Source organism: Leucoraja erinacea, chromosome 30 (genome assembly GCF_028641065.1).
Source record: "Leucoraja erinacea ecotype New England chromosome 30, Leri_hhj_1, whole genome shotgun sequence".
NCBI classification, from domain to species: domain Eukaryota; kingdom Metazoa; phylum Chordata; class Chondrichthyes; order Rajiformes; family Rajidae; genus Leucoraja; species Leucoraja erinaceus.
The window spans coordinates 12,498,045-12,523,432 of record NC_073406.1 but is presented as its reverse complement, the minus strand read 5'-3'; the positions used below and the strand labels follow the sequence as shown (position 1 = coordinate 12,523,432).

At 43.4% G+C, this 25,388-nt stretch overlaps 1 protein-coding gene across 1 annotated transcript in view; it reads right to left on the bottom strand.

The window, feature by feature from the left end:
- Window positions 1-852: 852 nt before the first annotated feature.
- Window positions 853-25,388, bottom strand: part of disp3 (dispatched RND transporter family member 3) — a 284,882-nt gene continuing 260,346 nt past the window's right edge. The window contains exons 14-21 of the mRNA XM_055659011.1: window positions 25,076-25,206; window positions 23,183-23,364; window positions 22,835-22,961; window positions 16,830-16,975; window positions 12,880-13,039; window positions 11,388-11,501; window positions 8,324-8,490; window positions 853-2,519 (exon numbers count right to left, since the gene is read on the bottom strand). Of these exons, the coding sequence (XP_055514986.1) occupies window positions 2,157-2,519; window positions 8,324-8,490; window positions 11,388-11,501; window positions 12,880-13,039; window positions 16,830-16,975; window positions 22,835-22,961; window positions 23,183-23,364; window positions 25,076-25,206 (1,390 nt within the window). The 3' untranslated portion in view covers window positions 853-2,156. The remainder of the gene's footprint in view (window positions 2,520-8,323; window positions 8,491-11,387; window positions 11,502-12,879; window positions 13,040-16,829; window positions 16,976-22,834; window positions 22,962-23,182; window positions 23,365-25,075; window positions 25,207-25,388) is intronic.

The window sequence follows — 25,388 nt, the reverse complement described above, 5'->3', positions numbered from 1 at the left end:
GTCCTTGACATAAAATGTGTTGGTCTTCTCTACTGAGTGGACCATGGTGTAGTAAAGAAATATATTAATTATACAACATTTTCACCTTTGTTACATTCTAGTTCCAACTAGTTTAAGCACCTAGGTTTGGTCATACTGGCAATCATCATGGGTGAAGGTCATCCTGACTCGGGTAACAGCAACATTTCAGTCATCTCTCGGTTCCTACAGCTCTGTCTTCCTCCAAGGTTTTGCCTTTCTTCACGTGGAATAACTTTGGTTTGAAAGTGAAATTTTCCTTCGAAGGATGAGCATGCAATGAAGCAGAATCAAGATGAGAGGGAGGAGGATTAAAGAGGATCTGAGGGGTAACATTGTCACACAAAGAGTAGTTGGTATCTGGAAATTAGCTGCCAGAGGAGTTAATGGAAGCAGGAACAGTATCCACATGTATGGGGCATCTCAACAGGCACTTGAATGAGCAGGACGTAGCGGGATATAGAATTGGATTAGTATAGATAGGCATGATGGTTAACATAGATGCAGAGGACCCAAAGACCTGTTTCTATGTAGAACTCTATGATTCTGATCCATCTGACATTTTTTGTAGGTCCACACAACATATTTGAGAAACCACTTTACTGAAAAGCGAGGACATTGGCTTGGCTCAAAGCGCTGTGTCGTACGGAGGCAAATGCATTGTCGGAGATGCTACCCCCCAAACAAGACCCAAAACCAAGGCCTCATTCATTTTGAAATTGCAAAAATTATGTTCCACTGTTTGGGGGGTTTCACTGTTGCTCTGATCAAGACTTTAACAAATGCATTTCGTTGTCTCTGTACTGTTGCTCTGATCAATCTGAATCTGAATCTAACAAAGCCCATTTGTTGCCCATTTGCTGGGACCACCTTGTACGTCTGTTTACTTTATAGCAGCTGCCATTATTAAAAGAGCGTGAGGTGCTTTGAAATATCCAGAGGACCGTGACAGATGCAAGTTTCATTTCTTGTTATAACTTATTGAACATCCCTTGAAAAGGATGAATAGGAATTGATACCATTGGTTTGCCTGCTGTCACCTATAAAACGTTTCTGGTGCTATCCTGCTGTATGTAGGTCTGGACATCTATTATTATTGTGGATGGCCATGGAAAATGCAAACTACTTGGCTCACTGGACCAGAGATAGGCCAAAGCCAGCATTCAGACGATCTTGGTTGGCAATGTGTGTCAAGACCAATGTAGCACCCATGGGTGAAGAACAGCACTTGGGTGATAGAGTGCACCCATGGAACCAGAGGAGAAGAGAGGCAGTGGCAAGAACCTGAGGACGTCTCAAGCTACACAGTTAAAAACATAACAACAAAAATAAAAATAATCTTAACTAAAACTTATCCTGTGACATGGTGGGTCAAAGAACCTGTTCATTTGCCGTGCTCCATCTCAACCCTTCTCAGGTGGGTTCCTTCTCAGGGAGAGAGAGGAATAGAAGTGATGTGAATACACACAAAACGCTGGAGTAACTCAGCAGGACAGGCAGCATCTCTGGATAGAAGGTATGACACCCGTCCCGCTGAGTTACCCCAGCATTTTGCGTCTATCTTCGGTGTAAGGCACCATCTGCAGTTCCTTCCTACACAGGTGGATTCACTGTCCCGGTTTGTATTCCCAATGCCCAACCATGGATATTGACAACAGTTTGGAAGAAACCAATTCACCTTGACTCAGCCGGAAGTTGGAGCATTGCAGAGGGAAGAAAAAACAGGTGAAGGCAAATAAAGAGGCTTTTCCCAGTGCTAATTTGATAGTTTTCAGTTTTCAGAGGCGATTTCTTTATGGTTAAATGTAAGAAATACAATAGGCATAAAAGGTAACTAAAATCTATTGAGAAAGATCATTCATTCCACTGATTAAACTTTCCCCTTACAAATGGTGAAAAAATCGGAACGTGTTCAGAGTCCATCTAATCAGCAGGAAAACTGCACTCATTCCATCCCTTGCAGGTACCTCGTTGTTAGTGGACTCAGCGAGTCAACAATGATCAACCATGAAGGAAGGAAAAGGTTTACAAAAGAAAATGGCAATGGCCCTCTTTATTTATTTTTTGCTTTGTGATGAATTTCCCTTTTATTTAGCACTATTTTTTTTGAAGTCTCTTATATTATCTGTATAAATAAATTACAGTGCTGATACATTGGGGAATGGGATTTTGAACCCCAATTTAATCAGTAGGAGACAGATACAGAACCCTCCGCTGCCAATGCCAACTACTCCTAGGATCGCCTTGAGGAAAGACTTTCTCGAGCGATAGAAGTCATTTGGAGCCAGAATGCTGAGCAGGGCCGTGTTAACAGTTAATGTGTACAGAATGGAGATGGCGGTATTCAGGGCGACAATCTTCCCAAACTTGGCAAATGGAATTATGATGCAAAAGAAAAGGGGGATTGTCGCAATGACTGTGGTGATGGCACTGGAGACGATGGCGACACCCACGTGTCTCACAGCGGCCAGAGTCCTCCATTTCCCCGTGTTACATTTATCCTGTGAATTAAACAAGGCAGAGCGTCAGCAAAAATAGGTTCAGCCACGACTTGAAATACATGAGCAATGGCGATGCTGGAAATCGGAAAAAAACCCTGAAATAACCGGGAACGCACGGTGGCGCAGCGGTAGATTTGCTGCCTCACAGCGCCAGAGAACCAGGTTCGATCCTGACTAGGGGTGCTTGCCTGTACGTTCTGGCCGTGACCTGTGTGGGGTTTTCCACGGGAGATCCGGTTTCCTCCCACACTCCAAAGACGTACAGGTTTGTAGGTTAATTGGCTTTGATTAAATTGTAAATTGTCCCTAGTGTGTGAAGGATAGTGTAAGTGTGCGGGGATCGCTGGTCAGCACAGACTCGGTGGGCCGAAGGGCCTGTTTCCACACTGTATCTCTAAACTAAGGTAAAACTAACACTCAACAGTTCAGGCAGCATCTGTGGACAGAGAAATTGAATTAATATTTCATGTCATTTATTTTTCATCAGAATTACGAAAAGATTATAAGATCATAAGATCAGAATAATGAATGGATGTGGAGAGGATGTTTCCACTAGAGGGAAAGTCTATGGACTAGAGGTCATAGTCTCAGTATTAAAGAACGTTCTTTTAAGAAGAAGTCAGTGGATATATTTAAGGCAGAGATAGATAGATTCTTGATTAGTATGGGTGTCAGAGGTTATGGGGGAAAAGGCAGGAGAATGGGGCTAGGAGGGAGAGATAGATCAGCCATGGTTGAACGGCGGAGTTGACTTGTTGGGCTGAATGGCCTAATTCTACTCCTGTCATTTATGATGTTATGAATTAAGGAAAAGTTAGAAATTAAATATATTTCCAGTTGTAGGAAGTGGGAAGGGTGGAGAGGACAAAAAGAATGTTTTCCATCTGCCTATTCAAGAGTCAAGAGTCAAGAGTCAATTTAATTGTCATTTGGACCCCTGGAGGTCCAAACGAAATGCCGTTTCTGCAGCCATACATTACACACAAATAGACCCCAGACACAACATAATTACATTTAACATAAACATCCATCACATAACTGTGATGGAAGGCCAAAAAAACTTATCTCTCCACTGCACTCTCCCCCCCCCCGATGTCAGAGTCAAAGTCAAAGCCCCCGGCTGGCGATGGCGATTGTCCCGCGGCCATTGAAGCCACGCCGGGTGGTGCGAGGTCGCACACCGGGTCTTGGTGTTGGAGCCCCCGGTGTGTGCTCGCAAAGTCCCGCGGCCGTTCCAGCCGCGCGGGGCAATGGTGTTAGGCCCCGCTCCAGGAGCTCTTCGACCCCGCAACACGGGCGGGAGAATTCGCCGTTGCAGGAGCCCCGAAAAGCAGTCTCCCTCCAGGGAGCCGCGCGGGGTCGTCCGAGCCGTCCGCAGACCCGCAGTAGCAGCCTCCGACTCAGCAGCAGCAGCGGCATCGGCAGCAGCAGCAGCAGCAGCAGCAGCAGCAGCAGCGGCAGCGCTCCTCCACCGCTCCACCCGCTCCGGTCTCGGCCAGCTCCGAGACGGCAACGGTAAGTCGGCACCAGATTCCCCGGCTTCTTCCCGTTGGAGGCCGCTCCTCGTTGCGGCCTCAACGACACCTGAGACCCGACGAGAAAAGGTCGGGTCTCCAGTGCAGGGAGAGATTCAAAAGTTCCCCCCCCCCTCCCACCCCACCCCCATCCCCCCACACACACACCCCAACATAAAATAACAAAAACTACACAGAAACACAGACAAAAAATAACAAAAACGCGGACAGGCTGCAGAGGCCGCTGCTGGCCAGAGCCGCGCCGCCTACCATTTCCCCTAATTGCTCTGTTGTTCTGGGTGACACTATCTCATGTTTTTTCATCTGCTATCTTTCCCTCTGACCCCAGCCCTAATTATGATGTCCCATTTTCCTCTAATCTCCCCATTCGGTGGTATTCCGCTCATCTTGTCCACAGACCCATCTCCTGTTCTCACAGGTAAATGTAAGCCCTCTCCTGCTACTCAAGCCATCTAAGTATGGTTCTCCCTCTTTGTGTGTTTGCTCTGGCTCCGGACATGTGTTTCATCTTCCTTTCTGCTAAACAAAACACATTTCATTCCATTATCTTTACTAAAACCTCTAATCTTCCCCCTTTATCGTTTAAGTCCTCGCAAGCATTGCTTTCTGAATCCAAGTCATGCCTCTATAAAAGTAGTGTTTTAACTTGCCAGGCAGAGCACAAACTCAAAGCACACTGGCTTTGTTGCAAGAAACATGAGCTGAATCTCTTCCGTTTCCACAGTGGCCATTGCATAGTCTCCAGATTCCAACAGAAGTGTCCAGATCAGACATAACAAATCAACAGAGGGAGTTGGGTTCAGGACTTCCATTATGAGTTCTTTCTACCAGGTTAACAACTACACGTAAAAATAACACAAACTATTCATAAGTTCATAAGTGATAGGAGCAGAATTAAGCCATTTGGCCCAGCAAGTCTACGCCACCATTCAATCGTGGCTGATCTCTCTCTCCCTCCAAACCCCATTATCCTGCCTTCTCCCCATAACCCCTGACACCGGTACTAATCAAGAGTGCTTGGCGCGTCAGGGAGCATCTCTGGAGAAAAGGAATAGGTGACATTTTGGGTCGGAACGCTTCATCAGACTGGGGAGATGATAAAAGTGGGCCATGCAGGACTGGGGAACGATAAGGTTGGAAGCTGTGGAGGGCAAACAGCTGGCAGTGATAAACGAAGGGTTTTGACCCAAAACATCACCCATTCCTTTTGTCCAGAGATGCTCCCTGATGCGCTGAGCGACTGAGCATTTTTTGTCCATCTTCAGATTAAACCAATATCAGCTGTCAGTGTGGGAATGGGAAGAGTAGTTATGGCCCATGGGGGGGAATGGAGGAGGACTGACTATACTCTGTGCCTTCCACCACTGTGAAGAATGCTGTGGTGGATGTATGTGTTAAATTGTTATTGTGTATTGTGTGTTCTTTATTATTGTACCGCTCCTGTCAAGTTCATTTCACTGCACTTTATTGTGTATGTGATGAATAAATCTGATTGATTGATTGAAATGATTGGCAACTTGGAGATCCAGTAGGTCTTGGCGGACTGAGCGCAAAAGTTCGTTGCAGGTTATAAATAAAAGCGGTGTGAGTTAATAAACATTCTAACCAGCATTTTTGCTGCAGCGCCTAAATAATTTTACCATTGATTGATAAAAAACACATTGAAAAATACTCAGCCCCTCACAGGGTTTTCTGCTGCTCTGCACAGCTGGTTACCATGACATTATGTGATCATTCAACCAAGTATGCGACTAGCCTTAAATGTCTCTCGGATGTTCAGGATTGCCATTGATCAGTGCAGCCAAATGTTCTCTATATTTCGCCAATACATATATATTCTCATTTACTTTGTTTCACAACAATTTGCACAGAAGTAACTCTTCACCTGAAGCTGTATTGCTCACTTAGTTTGAACACATCGCTGCATGAGTCTGAGGAAGGGTCTCGACCCGAAACGTCACCCATTCCTTCTCTCCAGAGATACTGCCTGTCCTGCTAAGTTTCTCCAGCTTTTTGTGTCTATCTTCAGTTTAAACCAGCATCTGCAGTTCCTTCCTACACATCCCTGCATGAATCTCTCTTAGCTCAACAGTGCTTGCACAATATATAAAATACCTTGTGTACGCCAATAGACAAGTAACATCAGGGGAATAGATGCACAGATTTGTTTACCCACAGTAGGGAAATAAAGAAACAGAGGACATTTTAAGTCTAAGGTGGAGGGGAAAGATTTATTTGGAACCTGAGGGGCAATATTTTCACACAAAGGGTGGTGGGTATATGGAACATGCTGGCAGAGGAGGCAGGTTCTAGAACAACATTTAAAGGACACTTGGACAGGCACATGGATAGGAAAGGTTTAGAGGGATATGAGCCAAACACAGGCAGGTGGGACTAGTGTAGATGGGGCATCTCGGTTGGCATGCGCAAGTTGGGCTGAAGGGGTTGTTTCCATGCTGTATGACTCAATGACTCTTTTATTTCATTCTATTGGCTAAAACTAGCAATGTTACAAAATTTTGAGATTTTAAAAATCAAGTCTGCAATTTATCCCATCAGATAAAGCATAACAATAAGTTTAATTTGACACCAAATTCACTTTCATATCTCAAGTATTAAAAAAGTTATGGCCATTTTCATACTCGGAAATTAGCATCTTGTTCCCTATTGATTTTCAATGGACATTACAAAAAAGCTGTGATCTTGGATAGTCAAAAGCCCATTTCTTAAGGAAAGATTAACATTTTTAAATAGCCTAAGTGTCCAAAGATTATTCACAAATAATTCACAATATAACATGATTTTTATATCTAATTTACATTAATTTATAGGCCAAATGGAAGGAATTTAGTGTTCAATTGCTGTAAATAAATGCCCATTTAAATCGGCTTTCTAGTGGGTTCATGTGAACGCGCTGGTTTAGAACGTTGACATCGCGCTGGATTAGTGCCCTCAAATGCCGAGAAAAATACTGCGGGATATAAAAAGCCCAAAATGAACTACTCGCTATAGATAACTTGATATATAGGGTTATATATATGCCCCATTTAATGTAAAAATAAGGTACATACCTTTAATTGTTTGCTTTATAAAACCCTGGGGCTGCGAGAGGTTGCGGAATGAGACAGTAATTTTAAACTATTATAACTATATTATCGAGGCCTATAAAACTAATAATACCTTTTGCGACCGGGTCTTGCAGCGATTTTTCGTTAATGATTTACTAGGCTGAACATCTGCGATTAGTACAGCCTAGTAAAAATCGCGTTTTAAACCCGCCCCCTCCAAACAGCGCCAAAATCGCGGACCTGGCTGTGGGCAGATTCCCAATGGCGATTCAGGTAGGTTTTGTAACATACCTACTAAAACCTTTTGAAATCCTAACTTAATTTCCTCCATTAACTAGTTCTTAGCCCCAAATTTAATCTGCTTGATCCACAACTTCCACTGTTATGTGGATGCTATTGTAAGGGGTGGAACCTCTGTCTGACCTTGATTAGCCATTTGAATGTGGTTTTGGGAAGATAATTATTGCTTTACTTTGCTGCTTCTCTGCTTTACTTTGAATGATAACCTCTAGTTCACGACCATCTGTTAACTTGTAAAATAACATTTCTATTGCCTCTGATTATGCTCCTTCCTGTGTTCTTTCATCACAAATGAGATTAATATTAAAAAAATAGCCAGAATAAAAATTACAGCTTTCTTTTTTATTTATTCATGTCGTAACTCTGCAATTCTCCAGCTTACCTTTTTTATTTAGCATTAATACTATTTTCATTTCACTCAATCTCTGACCACATATAAATAGAACGAGTAGTGAAAGATCTGGATAGTGGATGTGGAGAGGCTGTTTCCACTAATGGGAGAGTCCAGGCCCAGAGGTCACAGGCTCAGAATTAAAGGACGTTCCTTCAGGGAGGGGATGAGGAGGAATTTCTTTAGTCAGAGGTGGTGAATCTGTAGAATTCATTGCCACTAAAGGCTGTGGAGGCCAAGTGAATGGATATTTTCAAGGCAGAGATTCTTGAATAGTGCGGGTATCAGAGGTATTGGGGAGAAAGCAGGAGAATGGAGTTAGGAGGGAGAGATAAATCAGCAATAATTGAATGGCAGTAGTCTTGATGGGCCGAATGGCCCAATTCTGTTCCGGGCACTATTGAACATGAACACATGACATCTCCACCAGGTTACAGGTTACACAGTTTGATGCTAAGAAGATAGGCCGATTATCAAAAGACACTTCCATATTTTGTTGCTTCCACTTACATCGGTCTCGGCTGTCAAAAGGGTTTCCCCAGCCAGCAGGTAACCCTCAACGAGGTGGACACAGTAATCCACAGAAGAGCCCATCAGGATGGACAACGAGATGGCTTCCACCGCTCCCATTTCCCAGCCTAACCAGTACATGAGAGCAACCATCAAGCATATCACACCTGGTGAAACATAACGGGCGTGAACGTCATTGTACACAATACGCAATCCTGCTCATCTCCAAGGACAACTGGAAAACAATGGAATCGGGCAGCAAAATATACATAGACACAGACTGAAGAAATATGTTACTGACATTTATATAGTGCCTTTGCAACCCGTGAATCATCACTTCTGCAGTTATAGTCACTGGTGCATTTTTGGTAAACAAGGATCCAATTTGTGCTTATCAATGTCTTACAAATGGACATGATCAATAACCAGGCAAACCTATCTTTTTTAAATGATATTGATTACTTTTTCACACAAAGGGTGGTGGGTGTGTGAAGCAAGCTGCCAGAAGAGGTAGTTGAGGCTGGGACTATCCCAATGTTTAAGAAACAGTTATACAGGTACATGGATAGGACAAGTTTGGAGGGATATGGACAGGCAGGTGGGACTAAGTAAGTGTAGCTGGGACATGTTGGTCGGTGTTGGCAAATTGGGCCAAAGGGCCAGTTTCCACACTGTATCACTCTCTATCACTCTGTGATTGATTGATGAACACCAGCCTGTTCTGTTCAACTTCCAGAAGTGATAGGTAATCACTTGCCTCTGAAACAGTACCTCTAAAAATACAATTGCATTGAAATATCAGCATAGATTACATGCTCAAATCTCTAGAATCCACAGAACTCATAACCTTCTATATTAGAGATGAAATTAACTCCATGGGATATCAAGAAATAGCTGATAACTATAGATGCGGCAAAACTAATGGGTAGGAAGGAACTGCAGATGCTGTTTTACACCGAAGATAGACACAAAATGCTAGAGTAATTCAGCGGGATAGGCAGCATCTCTGGATAGATGGAATGGGTGACGTTTCGGGTCGAGTCCCTTCTTCGGACTGAGAGTCAGGGGAGAGAGAAACTAGAGATATGAAAGGGTAAGGTGTGAAAATGACAGATCAAAGCAGATGGTGATCAAGGAAAGGGCGAATGGTTCATTGTTGGCTGAGGGGAAGGTGACAACAAGGCATACAAACAGTAATATTAATCAGCAGGATAGTGAAAGCTGTTATTGTTATATGGTATGGAGAACTAGGACGGTGGGGGAACGGACAGAGAAGGGAAGCAAGGGTTCCTTGAAGTTGGAGAAATCAATAGCTGTAGGCTGCCCAAGCGAAATATGAGGTTCTGGAGACATTGATGTGATTCTCTGAATTTGTTTATATCTGGGCATTTACTCAGAATCTGAGACGGGAAGTTCGGATATGTTAATCAACGAGTGGCAGGCACTGTATTTATCCTTCTGTGCGCCAGCCATCCACTCTCGGCATATCTCCCCTTCCAGTAGGGGTATTCCTGCCTCTTCACTTTGCAACGCGCACTCTTTCTGCCAAGGTTCTGTGCAGATGATCTAGGCAGATAGTCAGCGCGCTTTCAAGCATTAGCAATACTGCTAGAGTAGAAATGGTTTGTTAGTGGACAATTAATATTAATTATACCTGAGGAAATCCATCACTTCCAATTTCACTGGCTCGTGTTCTGCTGTCACAAACTGAATCACAAACAACAGCTGGGTAGGTCTTCATTAGGAGACCGCAATAATCTCCCAGAATGATGGCATTGTTTATTTATGTGTGGAAGGAAATTCTTTTGAGTATTTTTCGCATACATCTAAATGTCCGAATTTAGGAAATCTTCATTTATATCCGATGACTTCCAGCATCTATTTCAAAATCTGCATTTGCAAACTATTCCACTCTCACCAATTCCATACATTTTGGAAATTTGCTGGAAAAAATTCCAGGCATCAGTATTAATATCTACTTGCAAAGGCATTGATCGGTGTCATTCTGCATGGCTATTTTTGATGGGCGATCCTGTCTGAAAATACATTGAATGTTTTAAAGGAGTATTTGAACATATGAGCATGTGGGTGTACTTCACAGGATCATGGGAGCTGCTGCTTCACAGTATCAGGGACCCAGGTTCAATCCTGATCTCAGGTGCTGTCTGTGTGAGCATATTAAAGTGGGCAGTGCTGTTGATGTTGTCTACATGGACTTACAGTAAATAAGGTCTAGAACAAAGCCCTGATGGAAGGCTGGCCTAAAAATTTAGAGCCAATGGACTCCAATGCAAGTTGATAAATTGAATAATTTTTACATTTTGATAAAAGTTACGTTTACTTCTTGAATATATTATGTGTTATTTAGTACTATTCACATCATTAAATAATGACAAAAACTAAGTGAACTATAATAGACCAGTCCATCTAAAAAGATAACTAACATTGATTTGTAAATATTGAAGAAAGCGGAAAGATGTTGGACTGTCTCAATGCACAGATTGACACAGCTAATTACAGTCAATCCTACATCAACATTTTCCACGGCGTAATGATATTTAGCCGCTGTCTTACAGACACTGAGCAGTAGTCAAGATTCAAGAGTGTGTTATTGTCATGTGTCCCAGATAGAACAATGAAATTCTTACTTGCAGCAGCACAACTGAATATGTAAATATAATAATCTGTAAACAATATAGTAAATGAAGAAAAAGTTCAGTGTTTGTATACGTACACACACACACACACACACACGCACGTACACACACACACATATATATATACACACACACACATACACACACGTACACACTCACACACGCACCCACATATATATATATATATATTGATCGCTAGTTTAATTAGAAATATCCTGCTATATCTATGCACACACACACACACACATATATATATACATACATCCACACACACACACACGCACATATATGCATAGATACAGCAGCATCTCTCCAATTAAACCAGAGATAAATCTGATAATTCATCTACTAATTTCAAACAACTTTGCAATCAATGGACAGCACAAAAAACATATTGTTATTCTTACCTAGAATGGTCATGAGCACTGGTAAAAGTAGTAGGATGTGCGTGGTGAAAATAGCAACTGCTGCAACACAGATTATCAGAGAAAGCATCAAACTGTACAGTGCACTCTGAACACCTGCAGAGGGAGAAGAGACATCATAAAGTTTTCTGAGCCATTGCAAAGTATTATGGAATATTGAATCAGTATTAATATAAATTCCCAACCCACACCATCGACATGCCACAATTCAATTACTACCTTTAACTTACTTCTCAATTTTGAGCTTTTGTAAATATCTGTTGGGAAACTCATAGTTAGACTCACATTCAGATTTGTTTATTGTCAATTGCACCAAGGTGCAATGAAATTCCTTGTTCATTTGAAACTCATATAGTATACATATAGTGTATATACAAATACACATCCACATATGGGGCTGGAGGTGGATACACTGGAGGTGGTCTTGGGCGGGAGGATTCTCCTTAACCTGCAGAGCATCTTGGACAATACAGCTCACCCTCTCCATGACACACTGGTCAACCTGAGGATCACCTTCAGCAACAGACTGGGTCCGCCAAGATGCAGGACAGAATGCCACAGAAGATCCTTTTTCCATGTGGCTATCAAACTGTAGAACTCCTCCTCATTTGTCATTTGCCCCCCCCCTCCCCCCCCCCTCCCCCCCCCCCCCCCCCCCCCCCCCCCCTCCCCCCCAATCTTTGCATATCCCCAATCCTGGACTTTCCATATCACTTTAATTTCATGTTTCATGTACTTTGTTGTGTTTTATGACTGTTGGCAGATCAATTTACCAATTTCCCTCCTGGGATAAATAACGCTCTATTGTATCGTATCATATTGTATCGTATCGTATATATTAATGCCATATGCAGCAATAAAGAAAATGATGAATGAAAAAGCAGCAGGATGGTGCAAGATTGTACTGCAATCTCAAATAGGGCACAAATATAGACATATACTGAATAACTGAATGAGCTAGTGTTAAGTGGTTTAGTAATTGGCTTTGGTAAAGTTGGAGATTTTCCTTAGTGTATACGATAGTGCTGGTGTACGGAGTGGTCGCTGGTCGGCACGGACTCGGTGGGCCAAAGGGCCTGTTTCTGCGCTGCATTTTTAAAGTGTATCCAGGAAAGCTTCATGAGGCAGTACATAGTTTTACTAGAAAAGGGATGCGCAAAGTTTAATAGTTGGGAATATTGTAGGGAAAGTGGAAGGAATGTCAATGGGAGTATTTTTCAGAAGTGGTGACCATGAATTTCTAAGCTCTTAGGTTATTACGAAAGAAGTCTGGGATGAACAGGAAAAATTATTTTCACACAACAGAGGGTGGTGGGTATATGGAATGAGTTGCCAGAGGACTTCGATGAGGCAGGTACAATAACACCATTTAAAAGATATATGGACAGGGGAGGCACAGCTGTAGAATTGTTGCCTTTCAATGCCAGAGACCCGGGTTCGATCATGCATCAGCACAGAATTCCTTGAGACTTGCCTATTATTTCCATGAAAATCTGCTTCCAGTGCTCACACGTCTGAAATCCATGGCGTAGTGATGATTGCTCGGAAAACTGTAGGAGCTGGTCCTGGAGGTAGTTCTCCCATTTCAAGTAGTCTGCATAGGTTTGAAACGAGGACTTTCCTTTGTAAGTTGTCTGTGGAGAATCAAGGAGATGAATATGGTGACAGCAAACAGAATCAAAACACTGTGCAGCACATATTCTGTCGGATCAATGAGCTTTCCACCGATGCACAGCTCCAGTTTTGTGGGTCACATTAACAACCTGCACTTATATTGCAATTTAAATGCTGCAAACACCCTCAGGCTACTTAATGTGTACAATAAGATTAATACTGATAATAAGCTGGGGAAGCAGATAGTAAGGTAGAACATTTAAAAACTCAGACATAGAAGTATGTATTTTTAATTTAGTTTAGAGATACAGTGTGGAAGCAGGCCCTTAGCCCACCGAGTCCGCACCGACCAGTGATCGCCGCACGTTAACACTATCCTACACACACTAGGGACAATTTACACAAAAACCAAGCCAATTAACCTACATACCTGTACGTCTTTGGAGTGTGGGAGGAAACTGAAGATCTCGGAGAAAACCCACGCAGGTCACGGGGAGAATGTACAAACTCCATACTGACAGCACCCGTAGTCAGGATCGAATCTGGGTCTCTGGCGCTGCAAGCACTGTAATGCCCCTGTCCCACTTAGGAAACCTGAACGGAAACATCTGGAGACTTTGCGCCCCACCCATGGTTTCCGTGCAGTTCCCGGAGGTTGCAGGTGGTTGCCGGAGGTTGCAGGTAGTGGAAGCAGGTAGGGCGACTGACAAAAACCTCCGGGAACCGCACGGAAACCTTGGGTGGGGCGCAAAGTCTCCAGAGGTTTCCGTTCAGGTTTCCTAAGTGGGACAGGGGCGTAAGGCAGCAACTCTACCGCTGCGCCACCGTGGCCACCCATAAATGGTATTCAAATGGTCGCAGGAAACATTTGCAGAAGAAGGTTTTTAAAATGATGAGAGGGATAGACAGAGTTGATGTGGATACGCTTTTCCCACTGAGAGTAGGGAAGATTCAAACAAGGGGACATGACTTTAGAATTAAGGGACTGAAGTTTAGGGGTAACATGAGGGGGAACTTCTTTACTCAGAGAGTGGTGGATGTGTGGAATGCGCTTCCAGTGAAGGTGGTGGAGGCAGGTTCGTTTTTATCATTTAAAAATAAATTGGATAGTTATATGGATGGGAAAGGAATGGAGGGTTATGGTCTGAGCGCAGGTATATGGGACTAGGGGAGAATACGTGTTCGGCACGGACTAGAAGGGTCGAGATGGCCTGTTTCCGTGCTGCAAATTGTTATATGGTTATGGAGCATCTCTGGAATTGTCTATCCTGGGATGCTGTGGAGGCCGAGTCATTCGTTCAGTTTAGTTTATTGTTTAGTTTCATGGGATTGTTTTAAGATTCACGTGGGATTCTACATGGGACTGTTTTATGATCGTGGGGCAATTTAAAGAATATGTACTTATACTCCACAGAGTCCCCACAACCCAAAATGTTTTACAATTCAAAATGTTCACAGATTATAAAAACCCAGGAAGCATATAAATTTAAATCTGGAAACCAATCAAAGAAAAATTGGTTGGCAGGAACAGGAGACAGATTAAAGCGTGTCTTTAAAAATCATGATAATGGATTCAAATATTCATAAGATTAGATTGCTCAGATTTTCACAGCCAGACAATGCTTGGAAAGTTTCAGGTGTGAAATATCCAGCACTAAGCACTAAATTAATTTCGAGGCTTAAACAGAAATGAGCTGAAATTAACTTGGTATATTGGCACAAGGATTCATGGAAGAATTGTGAGAATATGATAGGACCACACGGTCTCTCAGGCTGAGAAATATAGAGATTGGAATCTTAATATTAACATATTAATTTAATATTTTTAAGTGACCATTCTGTCTTTTTCCCTCTCTAGATATGTGTCTGTACATTTTTGTTTCAATTTGTTTCTTTTCCTTTTTTCACACTCTTTTTAAAGTACACGTAATTTTGCGATAAGCCGTGTTTCCATATTGTAAAATGGATAAAACGTGGTGGATGAATATGAGAATGTTACTTGTATTATGTGGGTCGAATTGATTATAAAGTAATTTCGATTGGGAATGAGAGAGCCACTTATAAGTTAATTTGGAAATCGACAAACAGGAAAAAAAGCTGCCTCTTTTACTTTTACCCAGAGTAGGGGAATCAAGAACCAAGGGACATAGGTTTAGTGAGAGGGCAAAGAATTAATAGCAACCTGAGTGACTACCTTTTCCGCACAGAGGGTGGTGGGTATATGGAACGAGATGCCAGAGGAGATAGCTGAGGCAGGTACCACAGCAACATTTCGAATACATATGTACAGATTCATGGATTGGAAAGGTTTAGAGAGATATGGGCGAAATGCAGATAGGTGGAATTAGTGTAGAGGAGCCTATTCATTCAATGTATGTATTCAAGAGAGAGTTAGATATAGCTCGTAGGCCCAACAGAACCAAGGGATATGGGGAGAAAGCAAGAGAGAGGAGTACTGATTGTGGATGATCAGCCATGATCATATTGAATGGCAGTGCTGGCTCGAAGGGCCGAATAGCCCACTCCTGCGCTTATTTTCTATGATACATGCTGTTATGACTCCAATGCAACTATCATGATGTACCAGAATTGTTACCCCGACAATTTTAGTCTGCATCCTATTACAGAAATGTCCTCCATCTCTCCACCCACCAGCTATCTCCCCCCCATTCTGGGAAGGGTGGGGCATTTTGGGATGTTTTCTGGGATGTTTTCTCATGTTTCCATTTCTGATGAAGGATCTTTGACCTGAGCATATTTCTCCCCTCCTCACTGATTCTATTAGGCCTGCTGAATGCTTCCTGCATTCCTTGATTTTGTTTTCGATTTCCTTTAGTTTGATGCTTCAAGGTTCTTGGTTCTTGGTTCTTGGGTCCTCCAAAATATTCCAACTGGAATTTAAACTGGAGGTGGTGAAGGGAGGGATTAAGCCAGAAAGGGTATAAAGAACACACTATATAGAATTTAACATAAAACATCCCCACACAGCAGAATCAAAGTTTCCCACTGTGTGGGAAGGCACCAAAGTCAGTCTCTTCTTCCACTGTTCCTTGTGGTCAGGGCCTCCCCAAGCCCTCCGCAGTTGCCGCTACGGGCGGCCCGATGTCCAGGACCGCTCGCCGAGATTTTTTGATTTTCAAGTCAATTTGACTCAGATTTTAGTTGTACAAAAATTAATAGGAGAGGATTGTTGCCACAGTGGCATTGTGGAAGCGGTAGACTGCTTACTTACAGCACCAGTAGACCCAGGTTCGATCCTGATTAAGGGTGCTGTCTGTACGGAGTTTGTTTGTTCTCCCTGTGACTGCATGCGTTTTCTCCGGGTGCTCTGGTTTCCTCCCACACCCCTTAAGATGTACTGGTTGCTAGGTTAAATGGCTTCTGTAAATTGTAAATTGTCCCTAGTGTGTAGGACAGTGTTAGTGTATGGGGTGAGTGCTGGTTGGCGCAGACTCAGTGGGCTGAAGGGCCTGTTTCCACGCTGTATCTCTAAAGTAAAGTCTAATGGGTGCAAAGGATAGAAGTTTTCAGCAACTCCAGAGATATTACAGTTAGATGGGATGGGGGTCTAACTGGGCGTGTCAGAGATGAAGACCACCAAGGAATTCAAGGGTCGATAATATAATTACCACTCAAAAACATGGTTCTCTGTCCGGTGGATGCATGGCGCTTGTTGGAACAAAATAAGTTTATTTCCCACATGAACACACAGCAAAGAGCTCAACTCAAGGGTAACTCCCTCAGGCGTTTCAACAATGCAATCGGGCAGCTGTAAAAATGATCTACATTTTTTTTCTTTGCAATGCTTACAGATTCAAAGGCCATCGAGATCCACTGAACCCTGCCATCTCTCACTCCTACAGCGCCGTGGGAGAGCTGCCCAGGAAGCAGGTTGGGTTCTGGTATGCTCTTGCATTCCGGGTGCAACATCTGCAGGAATGTAGAAACGCTGTAACCTAGGGCACAAGAAGAGCTTGATGTTACTTACCAGCAACAGTGTTTATAAATCACCAGCTGACGTCAGTCAACAAAAACAAATTACACATTCAGATCTCCATTCAGCAGAAGGGGCCTGGTGTTTTGCTTTGAGTTTCGTAGCTATCAAACTTTACAATTCCATTCCCTTCTGTTGTGGGGTAGGCTAAGATTGACTCCCCTCCCCCCCTCTCCCCAATCTTTGCACATCCCCAATCCTTTCCACTCGTCACTAATTTCATGTTTCATGTATTTTGTGTTTTTTATGACTGTTGGCAGATCAATTTCCCTCCTGGGATAAATAAAGTTCTATTGTATCATATGCTATCTGTCCGGTGCCTCAGCCGGTGACTGCAATCCTCAGTACGGTACAGATGTTGACTCGAGGATTGTTCCAGGAATCTTGTGCCAAATCTGGGACCTGCTGCAGCTAAAATTAGTTTCAAGGGTGCAGGTTGTAAACGTATGGAGAACATATTCTGGTTCATCTAGCAAGATGCGTACATCAAGAGTGGTACAGTGGTACAGTTGCTGCCTCACAGGGCTAGAGACCCAGGTTCAATTCTGACCTCGGATGTTGTCTATGTGGAATTTGTATGTTCGCCCTGGGACTGTGTGGGTTTCCTTCGGGTGCTCCGGTTTCCTCCCACATTCCATAACACATATAGCTTGGTGGGTTAACTGGCCACTGTGAATTACCCCAGTGAGTCTGGGGGAATTTGATGGGAATACAAAATGGAATTAATGTGGTGTCAGCACAGACTTCGTGTTTCTGTGCTTTATTTCTCTATATCACATTACTTATATCCTCCTTGGAGAGCATTTAATAAAGGGATTATCTCCCAGGCTCATTTGAGGGACGACATCTCAGGAGTTTTTCTCTACCTTACCATTTCCACAATCCAGGTCTCTTCTAGGATGCTTCTCTCACCTACTTTAGCAAAAATGAGAGCAAACACAACCAAGACTAAAGATAACATACTCATCATCGCCTCTTTGATTAAGTGTCAAAATTCATCTAATCAGCCTTCATTCATCTCTAATATTTTCATAACAAATAAAAAATTGAAAGAAGGTGGAGAAACATTTATTTTTTCTTAATGGATTTTCCCAACTTGCTTGCAGCAGTAACCAGGAGATTAAGCTTCAATCCTGGGACAATTTGGGAGGGGTGGGGTCATTCTTTGATTCTAGGCGAGGGTGAAAATCTGTCAAGTAAGCACTTCAGGTTTTCACAGACTGCCATTTTAGTTTAGTTTAGAGACACAGCGTGGAAACAGGCCCTTCAGCCCACCGAGTCCGCACCGACCAGCGATCCCCGCACATTAACACCATTCTACACACACTAGGGACAATTTACATTTATACCAAGCCAGTTAACCTACAAACCTGTACGTCTTTGGAATGTGGGAGGAAACCGAAGATCTCGGAGAAAACACATGCGTTCACGGCAGAATGTACAAACTGCATACAGACATCAACCGCAGTCGGGATCGAACACGGGTCTACGGCGCTGCAAGGCAGTAACTCTACCGCTGTGCCACGGTGCCGCCCTGTATGACCAGGCTGCACTGTATAGAAATATCCCAATGCATTGTTTCAAAGATGGGCAATGATATACTCACAGTGTCATGATAAACATATATCCTGCAACCAACTTCACTAAAAGCAGACGATTGCGTCATTATCGTGCCCATTTATAATCTCCTACTGCACACAAATGTGAAGCTGTGTATCATTCTTTTAAATGCCTGACTTCAAATCTACTTAGCTGCCTGCGAAACACTTTTGCACGACCCAAGAATGTAAAAGATGCAATTGAAATTTGTCTTCCTTTTCAGATTAAGAAAAGACATATACATAACATAGAGACGATATTCTTGTTAAACATAACTGCACTGTGAAAGCCTGTTTTAATCAAAGTTTTGCAGAGATTGAATTGGAGCAATTAAAGAAAATACATTGCTTCTGGAGAAGGTAAATGGATGAAGCAATTACAAGGATGTTGGTGAATTGGTGACCTCTGCTCATAGCTCATTTGACCCATCATTAACGTAAATACTGATTCAAACTGCTGCTTTATCCTGAGGCATTTATTCAAAGTGGCTGTCAATGCTTTGAAAATCTACTTTGAGCTTTTATGCAATTGGGATACGTGAAGATTTCCTTTAAAGAAAAGTTCATTCTCCACATTCTGAATAAATACTTCCAGTGAAACAGATTCAGTGAAGTTGGCTAAGTGACCTTGTTGAAATGCCTAAAGGATCAATCAACTTTAATGCTGACAGGAATGTGAAACTACAGCAGTTACCAATCAATACAGCTACGTGCCAAACCTATGGTTTGTACATTTTATTCAGGTTCTAAAGGACATAATAAATTTGGTCACAAGGAACTGCAGATTTGCAAAAAAAAAGCACAAAGTTACCAGGACTAGAGGGTCTGGTCTATAGGGAAACATTGAGTCTATTCCTTGGAGCGAAGGAGTATGATGGGTGATCTTTTAGAGTATATTAAATCATGAGAGGAATAGATTGGGTTGATGCACAGTCTCTTGCCCAGAGTAGCTGAATCGAGGACCTTACAACATTGGTTTAAGGTGAAGAGATTTAAAAAGATTTAATAGGAATGTGAGCGCAAATTTTTCACACAAAGGGTGGTGGGTGTATGGAACAAGCTGCCAGAGGAGGTAGTTGAGGCTGCGACCATCCAAATGTTTAAGAAACAGTTGGACAATTACATGGATAGGACAAGATATGGACCAAATGCAAGCAGGTGGGACTAATGTAGCTGGGGCATGTTGGCCAATATGGGCAAGTTGGGCTGAAGGGGCTGTTTCCATGCTGTATCACTCTATGACCTTGAGTGCTGGAAAAACTCAGTGGGTCAGACAGCGTCTCTGGAGAACATGGATAGGTGACGTTTCGGTTTGGGCACCTTCTTAGAAACATAGAAACATAGAAATTAGGTGCAGGAGTAGGCCATTCGGCCCTTCGAGCCTGCACCGCCATTCAATATGATCATGGCTGATCATCCAACTCAGTATCCCGTACCTGCCTTCTCTCCATACCCCCTGATCCCCTTAGCCACAAGGGCCACATCTAACTCCCTCTTAAATATAGCCAATGAACTGGCCTCAACTACCCTCTGTGGCAGAGAGTTTCAGAGATTCACCACTCTCTGCGTGAAAAAAGTTCTTCTCATCTCGGTTTTAAAGGATTTCCCCTTTACCCTTAAGCTGTGACCCCTTGTCCTGGACTCCCCTAACATCGGGAACAATCTTCCTGCATCTAGCCTGTCCAACCCCTTAAGAATTTTGTAAGTTTCTATAAGATCCCCTCTCAATCTTCTAAATTCTAGAGAGTATAAACCAAGTCTATCCAGTCTTTCTTCATAAGACAGTCCTGACATCCCAGGAATCAGTCTTCAGACATAATAAATTTGTTTGTCATGAGCATTGAAGCTCTATCATACAATGAACCAATTACTATCTTTAAAAGCAAATGGTTAATCACAGTTTCCAAAATGGACCCACAATTTGAATGGCAATGCAAACAAAAAAAAGGTTACATTGAAAAAAAATGATGTTGCATTTATTGGAAAGGGAAGTGTGACATGAGGGAGGGACTGGAGGGTGAGGAGATGCAGCGCCATCTGCTGGCCATGTATGTGCAAGTGACGTTCATAGAATTGGAGCCCATCCATGTCAGCCTGAAGAAATGTCCCGACTCTTTGGCACCTTCAATGCCTCAATCATTGTCACTCACATGCAATCAGCTGCTCCCTCAACTCCAAGGGGCATTGACTTTAATGGATTTGGCAGGCAGCCACTTTAGGCTTTGACTGCTGAGTCAACTGCTGGACCACACACATCACCACTGTAACACTGACAACCACTCCAGGATCATCTTCACACGTCTTCCATCACTATAGCCACACTTATGCAAAGGAATTGGCCGAGTATCCCTGAGCTGGCCCCAGTTTCTAGCGATATTCACAAAATCCTGGAGTAACTTTGGGCAGCACAATGGCACAGCAGTAGAGTTGTTGCCTTACAGCGCCAGAGACCCAGCTTCAATCCTGACTACGGGTGCGGTCTGTACGGAGTTTGTACGTTCTCCCTGTGACTGCGTGAGTTTTCTACGGGTGCTCTGGATTCCTCCCACACTCCAAAGACATGCAGGCTTGTAGGTTAATCGGCATAGTGTACACTGGTCAGCATGGATCCTGTTTAAATCTCTTCCCTGTGGGCAGAAGACTTTTCCCCTGTCGGGTCTCGGCTTCCCTCTTGAAGCCTCCAACCTGACGACCCGGGGGCTCCAGTCAAAACTGCGGAGCTGCACCTGCGGCACTTCAGAAAGTGGTCTAGCATGACTTAATCTGTACTACTCCTTATTCCCAGGTCCGGTGGACACAATTCGCTCCTATTCGTGTCACGGGGTTGGAACAACCCGGAACGGGACAGTACATCACCCGGCAATTTGGCCTTCGCCCGTGGGGGGTTTAAAATGGCTTTCAGAGATAGCCTAAAATGGCCATGGGACTCATCATCGTTGCCTGGGGCTTTGCATCGGGATTGCAGATTCAGGGTGAAAAACGTCAAAACAGTGGCTTCACTGTGATGGATGTTTGTGTGACTGTATGCTGTAGAAGTGTCTTTGTTTGTATGGCTGTGAAACAAATTTCGTTTGAGTCTTGCTGGGGCTCAAATGATAATAAAATGTATTGTATTGATAGAAGACCTGTTTCCCTCTGCATCAAAACTTGCACTGGCACTCAGAAAGTACAAACTAATTTAGAGGATTCGTATTCTTTGTGGATGAATTTCAAAAGAAAACTGCATTTGTTGCGCTTTGCATGACAGGTAGGGGTCAAAATAGGGCAAATAGCTGTAAATGACACATATCAAAATTGGATACATGCAGAAACAAGAGGACATTATAAAGTTTTATTAGGAATCTGTTGTTGAGGCAGAGACTATCGTTTCTTAATTGTTTAAGAAACAATTGGACAGGTGCATGGATAGGACAGGTTTATAGGGATATGGGCCAAACGCAGGCAGGTGGGACTGGTGTAGATGGGACATGTCCGGACGGTGTGTGCACTTTGGGCCGAAAGGACTGTTTCCACACTATAAGTCAGTAGATCGAGATGGCCCCGACCATGGCTGCCAGGAAATCCTCATCAGAACCATCTGAAGAAGGTCCCCGACCCGAACCGTCACCTGACAAAGTTCTCAGAATGCTGCCTGACTGGCTGAGTTACTCCAGTAACTTCTGTCCTTTAATGCGTTAACCTGCATCTGCAGTTCCTTGTTTCTTCATCAGATCCTTTCTCACATACCCACTGCTCCTCATGTCCCATCGCCACAGACCAATGAATCTGTCAATTAAGTCAAGATGTGGAGGGGATGTTTCCACTAGTGGGAGAGTCTAGGACCAGAGGCCTCAGAATAAAAGTACGTACCTTAAGAAAGGAGATGAGGAGGAATTTCTTTAGTCAGTGGGTGGTGAATCTGGGGAATTCATTGTCACAGAAAGCGGTGGAGACCAAGTCAATGGATATTTTTAAGGTGAAGATTGATAGGTTCTTGATTAGAACGTGTGTCAGGGGTTATGGGGAGAAGGCAGGAGAATGGCAGTGAGATAGATCAACAACGATTGAATGGCGGAGTAGACTTGATGGGCCAAATGGCCTAATTCCACTCCTGGAACTTATGAATTTATAATCTCCAGCACTGTTGTATTGTTTTAAAGACAGGTTGTGCGCTGCACCCAAGTGCAGTCCAGACTGAGTCGCATTCAGGGTAGACATTGGCTCTGACTGCATTCTCCACTTACCAGAAGGTAAACACTGAGCTCCTCCTGGCTTCACCAACTCATGGTTGCCGCCAATGGCCTTGCAAATCTTACACAGATTCCCAATTTCTTGGAACAGGTCGAAGCTCTCATCGTAGATGACACTGCCCTTTCAGGAGGGAAAGAGAGAGAAGCAAATGAAAACGAAATTTCAACATTAAACCGCGGAGGTAAACAAAAGAAGTGGAAGATGGCAAGACTTGGCTGACGGAACAGCAGAAGATTACACAAAATGCTGGAGTAACTCAGTGGGACAGGCAGCATCACTGGAGAGAAGGAATGGGTGACGTTTCGGGTCGAGACCCATTCTGACAGAAAAGCAGCATGTACCATATCTCCTATCACATGGTTGTCTTGTTTCCGTGTGCGGTTCACTCCCAGAATCCCAAACACAACGAAGACCATGGCTCCCGTGTCCACCAGGGGGCGGACCGCTGGCTTCCCACAGCCGTCGTTCATGCAGGGGTTGAAGTCAAACGTTGGGGCCTCTTCAACATTTGACACCGAGAAAGCTAAGGGAGAACACATCATTAAACGTGAAGCAAAATTATGACACACATGTATCATCTAATTGTTTAAAGCACTTTAAACACAAGAAAATAGGTGCAGGAAATGCAAGACTGCCCCAGCATTCAACATCATGGCTGATCTATGCCAGTTCTGATTAACCTTTCAGTCCTCAATTGTTCAACTATTTATCAATTTCTATCTTAAGTATATCTAATGATCTGGCCTCTTACACCCAGTGGTAAACAATTCCAGAGAGTCCTTCTAGGCTAGGATGATTTTTTTTAAAGAATTCACACTCTACGGTCTCCATGTTATCACAGTGTGAGGGGAGGGGGGGGGGGGGGGGGGGGAGGGGCGGAACAAAGCTGGAAACAAGTAGCGGGGGCAGGACAGAACTTGACAAGTGATAGGTGGATATATGTGATGGGGGGGGGGGGGGGGGTTGATTGGCGGATGGGAGAAGATCGTGCCAAAAAGGTGGAGATGAAAAGGAGACAAAAGGGTTTAGGATAAGGAAAGAAGAGGAGGAGTGAAATGTAAAACTGGAGGGTGGGATATGGGTGGAAGGGTGAGGGGGAGGGGAAAGGAACGATAAAATAAAGTAGGCAGGAGAGCAGTGTGTGGGGAGTGGTGAAGCCACAGGATGACCAGAGTAGTGGGAGATGGGAATGCACTGTGGTGAGGGAGGGTGAGGGAGTGGAAGGAGGGGTGGGTAAGGGGTATATTACTTGATATTGGAGAATTCAATGTTCATACCATTGGGTTGTAAGTAACACAAGCAGAATATGATATTCAGTTCTTTCACTTTGCGTGTGGCCTTGCCCTGGAAATGGAGGATGCCAAGGCCATAAATATCGATATGGGAATGGGAATGGGAATGGGAAGGGTAATAGAAATGGTTAGAAACCAGGAGCTCCAGCAGGCTTTGGTGTACTGAGTGCAACTGTTCGTTAAAACAGTCGCCTAGTCTACGTTTGGTATCGCTGACGTACAGGAGGTCACATCAGGAGCACCAAATGGAATACACAAAGACTATTCCCCTCCAACCCGAATGCTTTGCATAAGATTCCAGCATCTGTAGTTTCTTGTGTTTCCCTATCTCTGTCTAACTCATGTCACTAAATTACTGATCGGATGATCTCATCTGCAGCTTTCTTATCCCCGAACTAATCATGGCCTCCCTGTAAAAAGGATGTTCTCTTTGCCTTATCCATTCCACCTCACCCTCTCTGCAATTAAAACAAACGTACGGTCTCTGGTCCTCAGTTCGGGCAAAGTATCTACAATCTGAGACATGGTCCTGTCTCTCTATCCACACATGCTGCCTGAGATGCTGAGTGTTTCCACCATTTTCTGTTTCTATTTGAGATTTCCAGCAGTTATTCTGAATTTTACTTAACAGTGAATTTTTTTCTTTTAAGTTTGGCTTCAATACTCCAAATACAAACACTTTGGATTTTCCTTCAATCCTATACTTCATACATCTGACCGTAAAGCCAAACGTGGTCCTTTACCTCTGGAGAAAGGGGAATAGCTGTTGATTCAGGTCGAGACTCTTCTTCAGACCCAAAACGTCACAATTCCGTTTCTCCAGGGATGCTGTCTGACCCACTGAGTTACTCCAGCTTTGTTGTGTCTGTCTGCGATTTAAACTAGTATCTGCAGTCCCTTCCTACACATTTCATGTGCTCCTTTATGTGATGGTCAACCTACCTTTCTTGTAGGGGACGAAGAAGTAGCCTTGATTGGCGCCATTGGGTCCTCCACTAAGAATGCAGCCAGGTGGTGCCAGGCAAATTCGACTGTGGTAGGGAGCCTTCCTCAGCTGGGCATAGTACAGCTTCCTGGAGGAACCAGAAATTAGACACAGGGACCAACTTGGAACATATTCACAGATTTAATTGCAGCAGATGAAATGAGTACTTCCTACTAAGGACATCCTGTTTTAATCTACGATGTTACTAACAGACCAAGTCAAAATAAAGAAGTTCTACACACAATAAAAGGAATATTCCTTTTTATTCAA